General features: G+C 51.0%; 1 protein-coding gene across 13 annotated transcripts in view; it reads right to left on the bottom strand.

The window, feature by feature from the left end:
* TDRD6 (tudor domain containing 6) overlaps positions 1-17,548 on the bottom strand; it is a 2,679,339-nt gene that overhangs the window by 570,955 nt on the left and 2,090,836 nt on the right. For 11 of the 13 annotated variants that reach the window (XM_078647663.1, XM_078647656.1, XM_078647664.1 and 8 more), the window contains one exon: positions 9,823-9,933. The exons of the other annotated variants lie outside the window; for them this stretch is intronic. In XM_078647663.1, coding sequence (XP_078503789.1) covers positions 9,823-9,933 — 111 coding nt within the window. The remainder of the gene's footprint in view (positions 1-9,822; positions 9,934-17,548) is intronic. 13 annotated transcript variants of the gene reach the window in all.

Genomic DNA, 17,548 nt, shown 5'->3' with positions numbered 1-17,548 from the left:
TAGTCCTCACGGCCGCGACGGGGAGCTCAAGGCCCAAGGCCTTGGCCGCCCGCGTCAACACCACACTGTAGGTTGTCCCCTCCTCCGTAGCCACGGTAGGAGGGGAGACAAAACCAGTGTCTGGCGAGGTGTCTAGACCACTGGCATCCCCAAGTCCACCTGTCCAGTCCTCCTGGGACTGACACTCACGTGTCAGAGGGTCCTCAGACCCCTCCCAATACTCTTATCACCCAGCTCCTGATAATCAGGGGTGTCAAATGATGCGGCCAGTTCATTGAAGTAAAACTCTCCAAACGGCGTGGAGAGCGGCGCCGCTCCGGCGCCGGAACCGGATTGAGGGAGGCATCGGTGACGGCGCCGCCCAAAGGCGGCGCTGGAGGGGACATCTGAGGGACCGGCGCCGGTGAGGTCGTCAGGTCAACCGGCGACGACCCGGATCCAGATGCGGATCCAGCGGGGCCCTGCGGCGCCGAGCCCGAAGGCGCCGGCGGCGTTGGGGCCGAAGCACCCGCCGGCGTTGGGGCCGAAGCCCCCGACCTGCTAGGGCCCCCAGACGGGTCCGCTGGGCCCTAAGGCGCCGCGGAGCCCGTCAGAGAAGTGAGGGACCTCATGGCTATGAGGAAACGCTCGATTTCCTCCGGCGTCGCGTGCGGTCCAGGGACCGGAGGGTGTAGGACCTGACACGACGCCAACGACTCTGACGGAGCCACGTGGGCGGTGTCACCCTAACCCCCGGCCGCGTCGTGCGAGCGTCAGGGGAAGTCAGAAGAGCGATGACGTCTCTTCGACTTCTTGTACTTACCGGACGACTTCGAACCTGAGGAGTGATGTCGACTCCCGGAGTCATGATGACTCCGCTCCCGCGACCTGTCCCTCGACCTTCGTCCGGACAGGTACCTTTTGCGGCGCGGGGCCGACTGCCGGAGTTCGAGTCGCTTGCGGGACCGCTCCCGCCTACCTTTCGAAGTCAGGGCCCGGCAGTCGGAGCAGGTCTGGTCGTCATGGTCGACACCGAGACAGTGGAGGCACCTGCGGTGAGGTCGGTGACCGACATCAGTCGGTCGCAGTCCTCACAAGGCTTAAAACCTGGCATCCCTACCGGCACCGTTAGGAGTCGAAGACTCGAAAAATGATCAAAAAGGATCGTAAAAAGTTTAGTCAAAAAATGACTAAGGTACCACTTTTTCCAGATCTGCGCTGCTGGCGCGGAAAAAAGAAGAACTGACGTCAGCAGGCGGAGGCAGCGTCTAAGTACTCCGACGACGTCATCACGGCGCCCACGACGCCGACAACGGACGCGGAGCCGCAGACGACGCCTACCGACACGCAAGGGTACTGCTACGCAAAAATTTCCGGATCCAGTCTGACGCCTGGGGATATTCTAAGGTAAGGAATCTATCACTAACGTGTGTCTTTGAGATCTTCCTGTTGGAGAATGGCCAGGTGATCCTCCGACAGGCGATGGTACTGAGGTGGCATGAAGGGAGGGGTAGTCTCGAAGGGGAGAGAGTAGCCCCTTTCGGACTATCTGCAGAACCCACCTGTCCGGCATGATGGTGCACCAGTTAGGGAGGTGGTGGAGGATCCTGCCGCCCGTCTGGTGGCCCTGGAAGGTCAGACTAGGAGGATTTGGAGGCTGATGTAGAGGGGGCTGTGGTGGACTTACCCGTTTGCTGGCCCCCTAGAACCACGCCAGTAGTTCCAACGTCCCGGGACGCGCTGGGGCTGAACTGCCAGCGCTGGCCTGTGGCTCTGGGCGGGGCGTAGTGGGGCACCCCTTCCATAGTCACAAAAGGCAAACTGCACAGGGCGGCTGGTGGTGAGGCCCAAGGACATGGCCGTTGCAGAGTGTCCTTAAAGCGATCTAGCGCGTGGTCAGCCGTGTTGCCGAAAAGGTGACGGCCATCAAAGGGCATGTCCATATGTGTGGATTGGACATCCACAGAAAAACCAGTCGAACGCAACCAGGCGTGGCGCTGAAGGCCTACTGACGTGGCAATCGTCCTGCCAAGTGCGTCAGCGGTATCCAATCCACAGCGGATGGTAAACTTTGCTGCGTCTCTTCCCCTTAGCGACTGCACAGGATAGCACGGCCCAGGCCTCCTCCGGGCACTGAGGCAGCATTTGTGCCACCATGTCCCACACAGAGTGGGAATAACGGCCCAACATACATGCGGTTTTTACCGACTGCAGTACCAAGCTGGAGGAGGAAAACAACTTCCCAAGTTGGTCCAGCTTCTTGGATTCCCTATCAGGTGGAGCTGTAGGGAAGGCGTCTTTGGACGTAGAGGCTTGGACCACCAGTCTCTTAGGGGTTGGGTGCTGGGAGAGGAAAATGGGGTCACCCGGGCCAGGTAACCATCCTATCCACAGGAGCCCATGTTCGGCCTGGACCAGATGCCTAAAAGAATGTCCGTTAGGGCTTCATTAAACGGCAGCAGGGGCTCTGAAGAGCTCGCTGCCGACTGAGGCACCTCTGTCAGGAGATTAGTCCTGACTACCATCGTAGGAAGCTCGAGGTGGAGAGCTCGGCAGCCCTACGCAACACCACTGCGTATGACGCTTCCTCCTCCGTAGCCAAGGTAGGAGGAGAAATCATGCTGAAGTCTGGGGAGGTATCCAGACCACTGACATCCCCTGGTTCCTCTCTCCAGTCTGGCTCATACTCCAGCTGCTCTGTCAAAGGGTCACCAAACCCCTCTCAGTCATCCTCACCCTCCTCTGGCAGCCAATCTGGCTGAAAATGCCGGGGTGGAACACAGGGACAAAAGTACCTATCGGAGTCGGATCTAGCCTCTGTCGACGCCGGTCCTGCTCCGTGTCCACATCGGGGTGGAAGCCGAGGTAGACGCCGGCTGGTGGTCCACCCGGCGTCCGCTGCAGACCGTGCCAGTGGAATCAACGCGGAGGTGTAATGAGGTCGACCGGCACCGATCCGGATCCAGGCCTGGATCCAAGGGGGCCCTGCAGTGCAAAAGCTGGAGCCGCGGGTGTCGAAGGCCTAGGGCCCACAGCCAAGTCGGTGGGCCCCAAAGGCGTGCCAGCGGAGAAGGGCTGCCCCAATGATGGCATGCATCGCAAAATTGACGAAGCTGAACAGGGGCCGCGCCGGACCGCGGGAAGGGCGGGAAACATGGAACCGACCCTTCAAGCTCCGCACGTGGAGCCTCGGGAGGGGCACCGTCTGCATCTCTCGTCGCATCAGCCGATTGACAGGGAGAAATCGAAAAGCGTCGATGCTTCTTCGACTTCTTGTGCTCAGACTTTCCTGACCCAGAGTGCAAAGGCTTGGATGAGGAGTGGTGACGGCTCCACGACCGGTCCCTTGACCTCCCTCACAACAGGGACCACCAACGAAGCGGAGCCGACTGCCAGCACTCTAGAAGCTTTTAGAACCGCTCCCGCAAAGACTTTGGAGCCATGGTCCAGCAGTCGGAGCACGACTTGGGGTCGGGATCGTGCTCCATGCAAAAGAGGCAAACGCGGTGCGGATCCGACATCAGTCGCATACAAGAACTGCAAGGCTTGAAGCCAGGCATCCCTATGTGCACAAGATGTCGTTAGGACTCAAAAAGACGTTAACAAAATTAGCTCAAAAAGTTTAGTCAAAAAGTGACTGGAGGTACCGTTCTCTCCAGATCTGCGCTGGCTAGCATGGAAAAAGAAAGAACTTATGTCAGCGCGTGAGGGCAGCGTCTAAGTAACTACTGCAACGTCATCCCGGCAACCACAACACCAACGACTGATTCAGAGCCGACCGACGCCACCTTCCGAAGCTCAGAGGTACTGCTGATAAAAAAACGTTTTCGGATCCAGTCGGACGCCTGGGGGTAATTCTAAGGTAAGGAATCAATAACGAATGGTTTCTTTCCGATTAATCCCTTGGCGGGAAATGCACATGGGCACAGACTACATCTTAGACTGTTTTTCACAAAGTGGGTGAACAGGAGTATAGAGTGTCAACTGAAGGTACCTTGGTGCATTTTGTGCTTTATGAACGATTTACTTATCTTCGATAACGATGTATCTGGTAGAGGCACTGTCCAGCAACAGATTCCTTAACTTAGAATATCACCAGGCATCAAACTGGATCCGGAAAGGTTTTCCCCAGCAGTACCTCTGTACGCCGGATGGCGGTGTCGCCTGGCTCTGCCCACGGAAGTGACGTCAATGGAGCCATAGAAGACCCCCGCGGCGTGCGGACGTCAGTTTTCTGCAGTGTGCGGGCGTTAAGGAATCTGCGGCTAGCCTGTATCCCTACCACATACATTGTTACCGAAAATAACAAACTTGTTCATCTGATAGAGACATCCAGCCGCTGATTCTTTAACTTAGAATAGATACTACAGCACCACCACATTGGAGGAGGGCCTGCGACTGGACCCCACCACGTTCCCAAAGGAAGCGCAGAGTCAAGAACGTTGATGGAAACAAGGTGGGGTCCGCAATGCCAGCGCAGCTGACACCAGACCTATAAGGCTCAGTATTGCCAGCATAGCGGACACCAGACCCTGAAGGTCAGGTCGGAGCATGAGCAAGGAAAGCAAGGTACCGCAATCCATCAGAGGACAGCACAAGTCCAGAGTCGGCAACACAGGGACAAAACGAAGTTATAGGACTAGAAAAATCAATGCACAATGACAGAATGCCACAGATTCCCACGAAAAGAGGGAAACTGAGTATAGGACCCCAGGGTCCAAAAGAGACAAAGAACCAGCAAAGAGACATGACATGATTACAGATTCAGAAATCGGGGCGGCACAACCTCAAATGCCAACAAATGACATGTCTGGGCAGAGGGCATCATGCTGAAACACACAACCATGACTACCAGGAGGTTCATAGATGTGAATGACAAGAATAGACTAAAACAAGTACTATGTACCTTGATAACTACACAACAAAATGCAGAGCTCAATGAAGCCTAACCACAAGTGTGGGCCGACAGAGAAGACGGCACAGTACCAGGTAGACGACCAGGCAATCGCACCCCTGGGTCCAAATGCCCATGGGCGACCGGCAAGCCAAACATGCCCAAGACTAGCTCCCCTGAGGGAGAGAAGAGAGAAGAAAAGAGACAGATAGACAAATGGGGAATCTGGGATAAACCCCAGGATGCATCTCAGGGAAAACCCTGCATTCCTACCCCCTAGTGTGCATACTAGAAAAGTCAAGAAATGACAATCAAGGAGAAGAGCGCCCTTAGAGAAAAGAAAGGCGTCCGAAAGGTAGTAACGGTATCGCCGTCTGTAAGCCGTAGCGGGACAGCAGTCCAACCACAAAGGGCGCCCCAACCCCCCCCGATCAGGGAGGAAGACCAAACCACCGAAGCACAGGCTGTAATACGGACTACCACACCAACAAGAAGTCAGTAACGCTCAGACATAGAAAGTCTGAAAAATAGATATATGTATACAGGATGAAGTCAGAGATCATCTGAAGAATCTTTTGAAACTCGCCACAGAGGCCAGGAGAAGAACACCAGAGCCGTGTGCGACAATGAACAGAGAATTCCGAACCCAGGGCGGGTCCCTGCTGAGGGAGGCCAGGTGCACAACGCGAACAAAACAGAGGCCCGCTCTGGTGAACCCCCACGCCCTAGACAGCCCACAGCGCTTAGGGCAGAAAGAGGAGCCAAGCAAGGCAGAAGGACGTGAAAACCCCTCTGGGGGAGTCGGAAACAGCAGAGCCCCAACAATACATCGGGGCCACCTGCGTCCACAGACGCCTGAGTGCACCACGGAACAACAGTAGGCAGCAATACAGAAACTCCAGGAGAGAGCCACATCAGTCCAACAGCAGGAAGCATGTAACAGGGGGAGATGCTCACCGCATAACCCATAGGGTGGCATATAAATGCAAAGAGAGCTCCACAGGAGTCTCCGAAACTTCCTGGTAATAAAGAGCAGCTACACAATAGCAAGCGAATACCCCACATAGGGTACGTCACATCCCTATAAAAGCAAGGTACACCTCTTGAGACAAGCTCATAGGCTAAATAAAGGGTCTTGTGGGGTGAGAGTTGCAATTCACTAATGTGTCTGAGGGAAGGACCATCCACCAGGATGCCCCAATGCTGGAAATGACTGTGTAGAGTAGAGAGAACGTAATGTAGTCCTCACAAGGTTCATGTGGCCACCCTTAAAGCCTCTACATTTATGTCCCCTACTGTTCCTCTTCTGAAAGGTGGCCTTCATGGTGAAGACTGCAAAGTTGCTGTCTTACATTGGAATATGTTTCAGGGGACCTGGGCCTGAATAGGGCTGTGCCTGCCTTCCACAATGCTGGCTCCACCTCCTGCTGGGCGGCTGACGACCCTGCCCCTCACTCTGAAAGGAAAGAAGAAGCCAGCAAAACAAAGTACTCAGGAAACACCTGTAGGAGAGTGGGGTCTGCAATCCTATGGTCACCCCAGATTTTTGCTTTTTGGTTCACGGGTTTACGACTTTCCCTGGCTGTGGGCCTGCTAATCAGACCCACAGCCTAGCTGTTCTCTCTCTAAATTGACATCCATGTACTTTAGGTGCATTTACCAATTGGTACTGGGCCACCTTATCAGTCCCTGTACAGTGTACCTTAGGTACCCAGGGCATAGGTGTACCCAGGGCCTACCAGGGGCTGAAGCATGTATTATGCCACCCCTGGCTGGTCATCTAAACAGACACAACTGGCTGGTAAGACAGCTGGGGCAAGGTGGTGTAATCACCCTTTGCTGTAGATATAGTTACCTATATCTAACCCCAAAATGGACACATATATTCCTATCAGTCACTCCTATGGCAGGCCTTATCAATCCTGAAGGCAGAGTGCTTGGAATTATGTGAGAGGGTGCTCTGGCATGAGCTGAGCCCGTCTGCAGCTTGCGGAACCAAGTCCTAATAGCTGTTCCATGATAACGCTATACCATATACTCTTAAGTGCATTATCAACCTCGCGGTTAAATGCTAACTGTGGTATAACATTATCAAAACATGTCGAGTAAGGTGTCATACGAATTGGAATACTACCCCCTCGCCAATTCTGGCGACGGGGGTAGCATTCCACCCTTCTAGAGGGACACGACATGTATGTAACTGTGAACCCCGGTTAAAGTTAACTCGAGCCTTGGCATCACAAAATGGATCCTGCCACCACAGACACAAGTCTGACTTCCTGCTGCTGGGAGTCCTTCCAGCAAGGGAGGCTTGGACAAAGGGTTTGCTGCCTTGGGAGGTGCTAGCACCACCCCAGACAGGATTTTGTGTATTGGGTAGGACAGGCCTGAAAGGAATGAGACATGCCTGGGGCACACAAGGTGTCCTGTGCATACACCGGTTCAAACCAGTTGCTGGGGCATCCCTGCCCCAGCTCTGGCGTGAAACCAGACAAAGGATAGGGGGTGTAATCACCCCCCTTCCTGGTCCCACCCATAGGAGGGACCTAGTTGTAGTACAGCCCCCTTTAGCAGGATAAAGGTAGGAGCTGGTCCCATTCCAAATTAGATTAATTCTGAACTGAAACTCTACAAGAAGAAACTCTGGACTTCGACTTTCTACAACAGAAGACTGAAGAAATCTCCCTTGTGGGCAAGGAGTGTCCACCCTGCAACTGCAGGCACCTTCATGGTGGAAGACTGCAAAGTTGCTGTCTTACATTGGAATACGTTTCACTAAGATGTATATTCTAGATGTATCGCCCAATGCCAGATCGCCTCAGCTAGTGGTAGCAGGTGGGAAAGAGTGTGTGCTGCCCAATTTCTGTACGTGGAATGTCGGTCGAATGACCTGAAAAAAGCGTAAGGTTAGGAGCGCTAAGTATTTGATGCAGTAGTCCTTGTGTTGAGGGGGTCAATAACCATGTATGGTCATGGCATTGTCGTGCTCACATTAGCCTGTGAGAGGCATCCACATTAATGGTCACTTGAGGAACGGGGTGTAAGAAAGGCCTGCCCTGCAACAGGTTGTTGCTTTTCCACCAATACAAATGGCAGTAAGCACTGGTCTTTACCACTAGATCTTCCCAGTGACCTTCTACCTGTGAACACTGCACAACAAGGCACTCTTGTATGGGACACATGTGGAGCCTGGCTTGGGTACAACAGCAATACATGAGCCAATCATTCCTAACAGAAGCATTACTGTTGTAACTAAGATGACGATTGGGCTGAAAAAGAGGCAGCAGCTGCTGAAATGCAAACACTTTGTTTGTTAGGGTAGGCTTTTACTGTAACTGCGTTCAACACAAGTCCCGGGAAAGGCTGGATCTGCTGGGGTTTTAGGTGCAACTTGGTGGTGCATATGGTGAACTCCGGGCTGTGGCATAGGGAAAATGCTGCTTGCATGTGGGCTAGATATTGCTGCCTGCCACTACTATTGATGAGTTAATCATCAAGATAGGGGAAGATGAGAGTCCCTCTTCCGTAGATAAGCAGATGTGTGGCAGCCACTGTTATGCACTTTGTGAAAACCCCTCGAGCCGTGGTGACCCCAAAAGGAAATACTTTAAATTAGTAGTGATGGCAACTTACTGCAAATGTACAGATGATGAGCAGTGTTGATGGCTATGTGAAGTAGGTCTACTTGAGGGAGAAGACATTCATTTAAACATCCCATACAGAAGTCATATGAAAATGCTGCGACAGGATGCATTTGTTTAGAGCCAGAGGTCCAGCTTGGGCCCGAGAGAGCCATCCCTTTTGGAAATAAGGAAGAGTAGAGAGTAGACGCCTTTCCTTGGTCGTGTGGAGGCACTCTTCATTACACCCTTCTCAAGGAGCGCTTATAGTTCCTCTAACCATGCAAAGATGGTCTCTGCTAAAGCAAGGAGTGTGGAATAGATTGTTGCGGGTATCAAACATTTTAGGCAATAGCAACGGCAAACCACCCCTAAAACCTACTGATCTGATGTGTTTCCCTACTGGTGAGAGAGGAAACCTTGTATTCTGCACCACAAGCGTGTGAAGCTTGATCTGTGGATAGTGGGGGTGAGGGCAAGTCACTGTTTAGAAGTGGATACGCCTTTACCAAAGCCACTTCTACCCTTGGCTCGGTTAGCCTAGTATGAGCCCCTGTCATAACTTCTCCCAGCCTGCTGGATATTTTGCGGTCGTCTGTGGTAAGACTGCAGCAGCTTGGGTGACGTGGCCTTGGCTCCTATCATGGGTTGTTGCTGGTAAAAGGAGCCTCTCACACCTGGAGCTTGAAGGGCACCCCCAGACACTGCAAAACCCATGTCTTACTCTTATGCATATCATCAGTTTGGGGGGCAGAAGAGATGATCCCCGTAGAATGGGAGATTGAGGAGATACGGCTGGACTTCAGTTGAATGCAGTGTGTGGAAAAAGCATGGTGTCTGAGAAGGATGCTGGTGCTGAAGCCTTTAGAGGATGTGTCAAAAGGGTCAAGCACACAATGAATGATGGCGTTCGTGTTGTCCTCTAGCATGATCTCTTCTTCCCTTTCCCTGTTCTCATATGGAAGATATTTTACCAGCTCCTACATCTCCCCCCTGGGATCTATTGTAATGGGAATGGAGTGCAACAGAGTGGACTGTATGCAAACGCGTGGCTCTGTAGTCCCTACAGCTACCCTTTTGCACACTGCATTGATTGTTACTGTCCCTATTCTTCAAAGAAAAACTTGCAAAAATCCAAGCACATCATTAGATGTCAGAGTATACAGACTGCGTGCATCTTTAGTTAGTCATGCTACACATGCATATCCATCCTAACACTGAAGAAATGTTAAGGAGTTAAAAAAAACAAGTTCCATGGCGGGGGAAAAATATGACAAGCCAAATTAAATTGGTAACATTCATCAACATCATTATAAAACTAACTTTCACCTGGAAAAAATGAACTAGTGTCTGTGCTGTCATTCGATTCTTCTGGACAGGTACACAAAAGATTTCTCTGATTTTCAGCACTCAAGCCAATTCGATTTTGAGGCAGTGGTCCTAAAAATCCCAAAAAACATTAACACCAAAAGCATAAGGCCAACAAAAACTGAACCTGAATCAGAAAGCAAACAAATACAGTTCTAATAGGGCATCATCAGTAATTTAATATTCCACCTTTCCTCTATCAACAGTGTACTAGAATGTTTGATCTCAAACTAGATGTCACAGATGGCTGATAAGCATGGCAAAAATGGCAGGTATAGTTCAATTACATTTTGGGCATAGTACATACAAATACTATCATGTACGTGCCTGTCACTATTTTTTAGTATGTTGCAATTTTACAATTGCCTGGACCAGTTAATACCTTCAACTGCATGGGTAGAACTAGCCATTTTGCTCTCTGGATCTGCATCAGGAATAGGGACTGGTAACCAGTGGTGTAGCTTGAGCTTCTGGTACCCGGGGCTATCCCTCAGATTGCCGCCCATGGCAGGCAGTTGGGGGGTGGGGGTGTTCTGGGGAAAAATGACTGCGAGCAGTGGTGTGGATTGGCAGGGTTTAAGTTACAATGCCACTCTCTACCTCTCTAATCCACTGCATAAGAAAGGGTATTAAGCAGCGGCGTAAGAATAGAGCAAACATCGAAGGTCAAGTCTCAGTTGATGAATGCCCAGCAGCACTAAAATGGTAGCTAAACGCATAAGTAAATGTATCAATTCCTCCTCTTTAAATCCACTCTATACTTATCTGCTGCTACAAGACCACAGCAGTAAAACCAGCTGCTAGACATCAAGCACAATACCAAAACTTCCACATAGGTCACACTGTACACCCACACTCTACAACAGTATTTATAAACATAAGCAAAGCTATAGCTATCTACTTTTCGCTCCACTCCATGCAGGTCATTTAAGAAACACCCCTCAGGTCCGTATGCATCAAACCAATGTCACATACGCCACACTATACACATTCATTCTCCGGACTAACCACAACTAAGGAAGTAGCGGGCACCTCATCCACGGAGGGGACTTAAGGGTTCCATCAATGGTGTGATGTGCTACACAAATGCAACTACAGTGCATAAAGTATATCTTCACTGGGGGAGAAACCAGATGCCGCCCCAGCAGCATCCCATTTAACTGCTGTAAGGACTGGAGGTGGGCGATCCAGCAGATTTATTTGGAGAGCCAAGTCCCAACCGAGCCAGGAGCCTGTCTGGGGATTAGTGTCACAGAACAACCGGAGGCATCAATAGGCTGATACAGAAAATGTCAAATAAAATATGAAAAATTGTTTTTCACATCTAAGCAGGTTGTTTTGCCAACACAAGTAGTACATTAGATCATATCACTACATTACCATCTGTGAAAGTTAATACAATTTAAACATGAGCTTTCTCCCACCTCCAGACATGCCTTCACCGTCATGAGTGAACCAAGAGGGGTGTAAAGTTTGGATGGACCTATAGTACGAGTTACTTACCTTCGGTAACGATGCATCTGGTAGAGACGTTGTTTAACCACAGATTCCTTAACTTAGAATATCCCCAGGCGTCAGACTGGATCCGGAAATCTTTTTGCAGTGGCACCTCTGCGCGCCAGGGGGCAGCGCCACACGACCCCGTCCTGACGTCGTCCAAGTACGTGACATCAGCGAGGTTATAGAAGTCCCTCCCAGCGCACGGACGTCAGTTTTCTTCAGGGAAACTTTTTCGCCACACAACGGGGAGCCACCAACAAAAAACTGTTTAAAGTACGGGAACAGTGTGCGATGGATGAAAAATCCGAAATCAATAAGGAGGATGGTGGAGACACCATCATAACAGACAGAATTAGACACTGCCTACATAGAAGTGAAAAGCTTAGAAAAAGCCCCACAGGTTAAGCAAAGACCCTTCCCTGAATGCAACAAGGGAAGTGCATCTCAACAGACCCAAATAGACTGATATTGCCGTATAGAACTGTAGTTTATTAACAGAGCACAGAAAAACAGTAGTGCACTGTAGAAAGGTTGAAAAGACTGGCCCTTCCCCTATAATAACGGAGGTTGAGACCAGAGAACAACTGACCCCCAAGAGGACGACCAAGAGGAGACCAGGGCCAGAGTCAATAGAAAAGACTGAGGGAAGGGAAGGTAACTGGAGAGGAAAACTAATCTCCTTGTGCCTTAATACAGGAAGGAGCCCCGCAGCAGAGGTTAACTGTATATGGAAACTGTTAGACCTGGCATCTTTGGCGTGGTTTCCCCCTATCTTTTTGCCTCTACCACCTGTATTTTTGATGCTGTGCTGGATTTCGTTTTTGCTGGTTTAGATGCTTTGGACACTCTGCCACTGCTGATCAGTGCCAGAGTGTAAGTGCTCCCTATGTAAATTGTTATTCTGATTGGATATACATGTTTGGCATATTTGTATCGCCATGAAGTCCCTAGTAAAGTGCACTGGGTGTGCCAGGGCTGGTGATGACAGATACTAGTGGGCCTGCAGCACTGATTGTGCCACCCACATGAGTAGCCCTAAAATGGTGTTTCAGGCCTGCCACTGCGGTGCCTGTGTGTAGTTTAGAAACTGCCATGTTTTCCTGGTCAGTGTCCCCACTGACCAGGCCTAACCCTTCCCTTTTTGTGCACATCAGTCACCCCTATGGAGGGCCCAAGGTACCCCCCTAGGCAGGGTGCAGTGTATGTAAAAGGTAGAGCATGTACTAGTGCAGGTAACATGCTCTGATAGTGAATGGCAGGCATTTTCGTATTTCACTATTGTAAGGCTATCTTGCTCCATAGATTAACATGGGGGATGCTGGCTACAGTGGTTAACAGCATTTCTTCCTATAGGAACAAGATAGAACATAAGTATCTACTATCCCTGAACTCAGAATTTAATAACACATCTTTTAGGAAAGGTTGTTTTTAAATCCTGGGTTTGAGAACAGCACTTTTAGAAAGTTGCTGTTGTCTTGTCTGACCCTTCTGTGTGCCTTGGTTTGCTTGTGTATTGACTGTCTGGTTTGAGAGTGACAGGGGCTGGGGATTCCCCAGGAGGCTGGCTGAGTCAGCCCTAGGCTGAATGACTGCATTTGCAACTGGAGTGGTGGGAGGAGTTGGCACCTGGGCCTGAATAGGGCTGTGCCTGCCTTCCACAATGCTGGCTCCACCTCCTGCTGGGCGGCTGACGACCCTGCCCCTCACTCTGAAAGGAAAGAAGAAGCCAGCAAAACAAAGTACTCAGGAAACACCTGTAGGAGAGTGGGGTCTGCAATCCTATGGTCACCCCAGATTTTTTCTTTTTGGTTCACTGGTTTACGACTTTCCCTGACTGTGGGCCTGCTAATCAGACCCACAGCCTAGCTGTTCTCTCTCTAAATTGACATCCGTGTACTTTAGGTGCATTTACCAATTGGTACTGGGCCACCTTATCAGTCCCTGTACAGTGTACCTTAGGTACCCAGGGCATAGGTGTACCCAGGACCTACCAGGGGCTGAAGCATGTATTATGCCACCCATGGCTGGCCATCTAAACAGACACAACTGGCTGGTAAGACAGCTGGGGCAAGGTGGTGTAATCACCCTTTGCTGTAGATATAGTTACCTATATCTAACCCCAAAATGGACACATATATTCCTATCAGTCACTCCTATGACAGGCCTTATCAATCCTGAAGGCAGAGTGCTTGGAATTATGTGAGATGGTGCTCTGGCATGAGCTGAGCCCGTCTGCAGCTTGCGGAACCAAGTCCTAATAGCTGTTCCAAGATAACGCTATACCATATTCTCTTAAGTGCATTATAATCCTCGCGGTTGAATGCTAACTCCAGTATAACGTTATCAAAACATGTTGAGTAAGGTGTCATACGAATTGGAATACTACCCCCTCGCCAATTCTGGCGACGGGGGTAGCATTCCACCCTTCTAGAGGGACACGACATGTATGTAACTGTGAACCCCGGTTAAAGTTAACTCGAGCCTTGGCATCACAAAATGGATGCTGCCACCACAGACCCAAATCTGACCTCCTGCTGCTGGGAGTCCTTCCAGCAAGGGAGGCTTGGACAAAGGGTTTGCTGCCTTGGGAGGTGCTAGCACCACCCCAGACAGGATTTTGTGTATTGGGTAGGACAGGCCTGAAAGAAATGAGACATGCCTGGGGCACACAAGGTGTCCTGTGCATACACCGGTTCAAACCAGTTGCTGGGGCATCCCTGCCCCAGCTCTGGCGCGAAACCGGACAAAGGTTAGGGGGTGTAACCACCCCCCTTCCTGGTCCCACCCATAGGAGGGACCTAGTTGTAGTACAGCCCCCTTTAGCAGGATAAAGGTAGGAGCTTGTCCCATTCCAAATTAGATTAATCCTGAACTGAAACTCTACAAGAAGAAACTCTGGACTTTGATTTTCTACAACAGAAGACTGAAGAAATCTCCCTTGTGGGCAAGGAGTGTCCACCCTGCAACTGCAGGCACCATCAAGCGTCCAGCGGCTTCACTTTGTCGTCTTCCCTCGAGGATCCAGACTTCAGAGCCCGACGAGACCCGGATTCCCAGACCTCTCTGACCTCAACTCACATCTGCAGCACAGCTGAGATCCGTGGGTGCGACGAGACACGCGGTACCGGCCATCTTGGAGAGAACTGCACTTCGCTTCCAGCACGACCTCCGAGGTAAACTCGACCAAGTGCTTTGGGGATTGAGAAGCCCCAGCCCCGAGCAGCTCCTGCACCGAAGATCAGCCCTCCAGCCTCCACGAGATCTGCGTGGGGCCCTTCTGCTTGTTTGCTGCTCGACGCGTTGTCTGGTCACTTGCCGGCTGGCTAGTGACCTCCTAGACGACGAACTTTGAAAACTACACTGCTGGTCTGGTTGCTCCAGACTGGCCCTTGCTCCCTTCCAAAAGAGGAGCACCCCGGACTCTCCTAGTCCGCACCAGACGCCTTTTCCACTCACCGCGTGGGTTGCCTTTGCCAAGGCCTGTTGACGCCGGATCCGACACTGCCGACAGCGAGAGCCTGCGTGGGACAGCTCGTGCCTCCATCCTGGTCGTCGAAGACACCTCCTGGTCCACGTGGCTGCAGAGACAAGCGTCCACTTCACCTGATCGCGACGACGACATCTGGTTCCTTCCTGGTTCCACTCCAGTCACTGGCTAGTGACTGTGAACATTGTCCCCTCTGCTTTCAGGTCTTCAGCATCTCTGATCCACCCTTGGATCACACCGGACATCTTCCTCCTGGTCGCCTGCAGCATCTTTTCTTTCAGCCTCCATAGACTTCAACGCAGAAACCCGACACGACTTCGCACCTATGCACCCGCAGCCCGTGGGTGAGGAAACAAGAGCATTTCGGTGCTCAAGGGTAGCTTGACTCTCCTAGTGTCCAGATTCACAGTCGTTTTAGTCCTAACTAGTCAGGATTGTCCGTACTTACCTTTTTCTTGAACTGTACTGTCCATAGACGTTGTTACGCATCTCGCGTGTGAGTTCACACTATGCACACGCGTTCCGTGGGCCTCCTATTACTTACCTAAAGATAGGGTAGCGTAGTCCCAGCGCTCCTACAGCCTCTGGACAGCTCCATTCCTTCTTTCGATTTCCTTATACCATTTACTTAGTATATGGTTTGCCGTGCCCCTAGGGCACCATTGTAATTATGTGCAACTTATCGTATTTTTCCTACGAGATTGTCATGTGCTTAGCCCTCTGATCTCAAAGAGTTCAGAGGTGTTTGTTATTAATAAATATATTGTTTATTTTCATAACAACCTGTGTGGTGTCCTTTCATCTGGTATTCAAGGGGTTATATTGTGGTAAAACAGCTGGCTTCACATGCCAAAAGAGTTTAGCCTAAGACTGCTTTGTCCATGCTACCATTAGGATAGCTGGTCTCTAAGGTTGACTTACAACCAATCACCATAAGGGTTGTTTGGACTGATACAAGGTGATCACTAGAACTAGTGAGCATCATATATCAGGCCAACTTCTCACAACACCCAGAACTGGTTCAGACCGGGCTCAGGGCCCACATGCACAGAGAGAACAAAGACTTTAGGGGTATAAGTACAGGATCCCTGACAACAAAAAATTAGATCATCCCGGAATCAAGAAGGAACCTCTGCCGAGGAGAAAGCTGACTGAAGAAGGAAGACTGTCCTGCTGTTGCTCTGCTGGACTGACCTGCTGTTGCTTTGCTGCCAAGGAGAGGGGAGGGACTTTGCTAGTGTGCTGTGTCCCCTATCTTGAAGGAATCTCCAAGGGCCTGAGAAGAGCTGGCTCCCTGTTCTGAAGTCCCAGGAACAAAAGGACTTCACCCCCAGCTTCCCTGAACTCTGCTGAGAGAGTTCTGTCCTTCCTAGAGTGCTTGATCCAGTTGTGGGGCCTCTGGAAGTTGTACCTGTGCTGGGAAGCTTGAAACTAAGCTTGAGAGACTTTTGCAATTGAAAAGTGTTGCATTGCTCGCTTGCGGAGCGCATCCCCGACATTGCATGAAGTTTCCCGCCGCTAGGAAGGTCGAGATCGTCACAGCGCCTGCCGCTGCCTGAGCCGTTGCATCCTTCGTTTGCGGGACGCACCAGACCGGTGCGGGAAAGTCGAACCTCGCTGAGAGTGTCGTCGCAGAGCCTGTCGTCGCTGGGTGAGATCGCCGCACCGCTTGCTTGCGGACCGCATCACGTCGCTGCGAGCATCGTCGCAGAATCATCGCATCGAGGAGCTGCGAGAGAGAGGATCACCGCTGGACCGTGCATCGTCGCCCCGGAGATCGTCGCAGCCCCTACAAGATCGTCGCATCGTGCCTTTACGAGAACAAACCTCCTACGGAACCTACGCACCGGAATCCATACAAGTGGCCTTCCTGCCCATACAGACAGGATTCGTCGCAACACGCCCGCTGCTGCAGCGGGGTTGTCACATCGCCTCCCCAGGGTCTCAGGAGCAACGCATCGCTTGTTTTCCACCGCACCAGCTTCTGCTTTTGGAACTTTGTTGCAACTAAAAGGTACTGTGAGTAAACGTGACGCAACTGAACTTTTCACGCATCTTTAGAGAATTCTATCGCAACCTAGAGAATTCTATCGCGACCTAGAGAATTCTATCGCAACCTAGAGAATTCTATCGCAACCTAGAGAATTCTATCGCAAAGCTTAAGAACTCTTTTTGAAACCATATTCTTGAACTGTGTATGTTGGATTTTTGTCGTTTTGGTCTTGTGTAGTTTAGATTAAATACCTTTATTTTTCTAAACTGTTGTGGAGTCAGTTTGTGGTGTTTTCACTGTGTTACTGTGAGTGTTGGTACAAATACTTTACGCATTGCCTCTGGTTAGCCTAGACTGCTTGTGCCAAGCTACCTAGAGGGTGAGCAGGGGTTATCTCAGAGGGTTATCTCCTTGCCCTGACTAGAAGCAAGGGTCCCTATTTGGACAGTGGTACCTACCTCTGCCAACTAGAGACCCCCAGTTCTAACAGAAACACTGAGAGGGGAGCCACAACTGAACTCATTTGAGAGCTAACCCAATGGCAACAGAAGAGGCCAGGTGAGGATACCACTCTGCAAGGTTCTTGCAGAACGGTGAGGCTGGGTGGGCGTTGAGGAATCGGCGGCTAGACAACGTCTCTACCAGATACATTGCTACTGAAGGTAAGTAAATCTTACTTCTGATAGAGACATCTAGCCGCAGATTCC

This window comes from Lissotriton helveticus, chromosome 6 (genome assembly GCF_964261635.1).
Source record: "Lissotriton helveticus chromosome 6, aLisHel1.1, whole genome shotgun sequence".
Lineage (NCBI taxonomy): Eukaryota > Metazoa > Chordata > Amphibia > Caudata > Salamandridae > Lissotriton > Lissotriton helveticus.
Note: the sequence above shows the minus strand (reverse complement) of the source record. Positions and strands in the feature narration are given on the sequence as shown.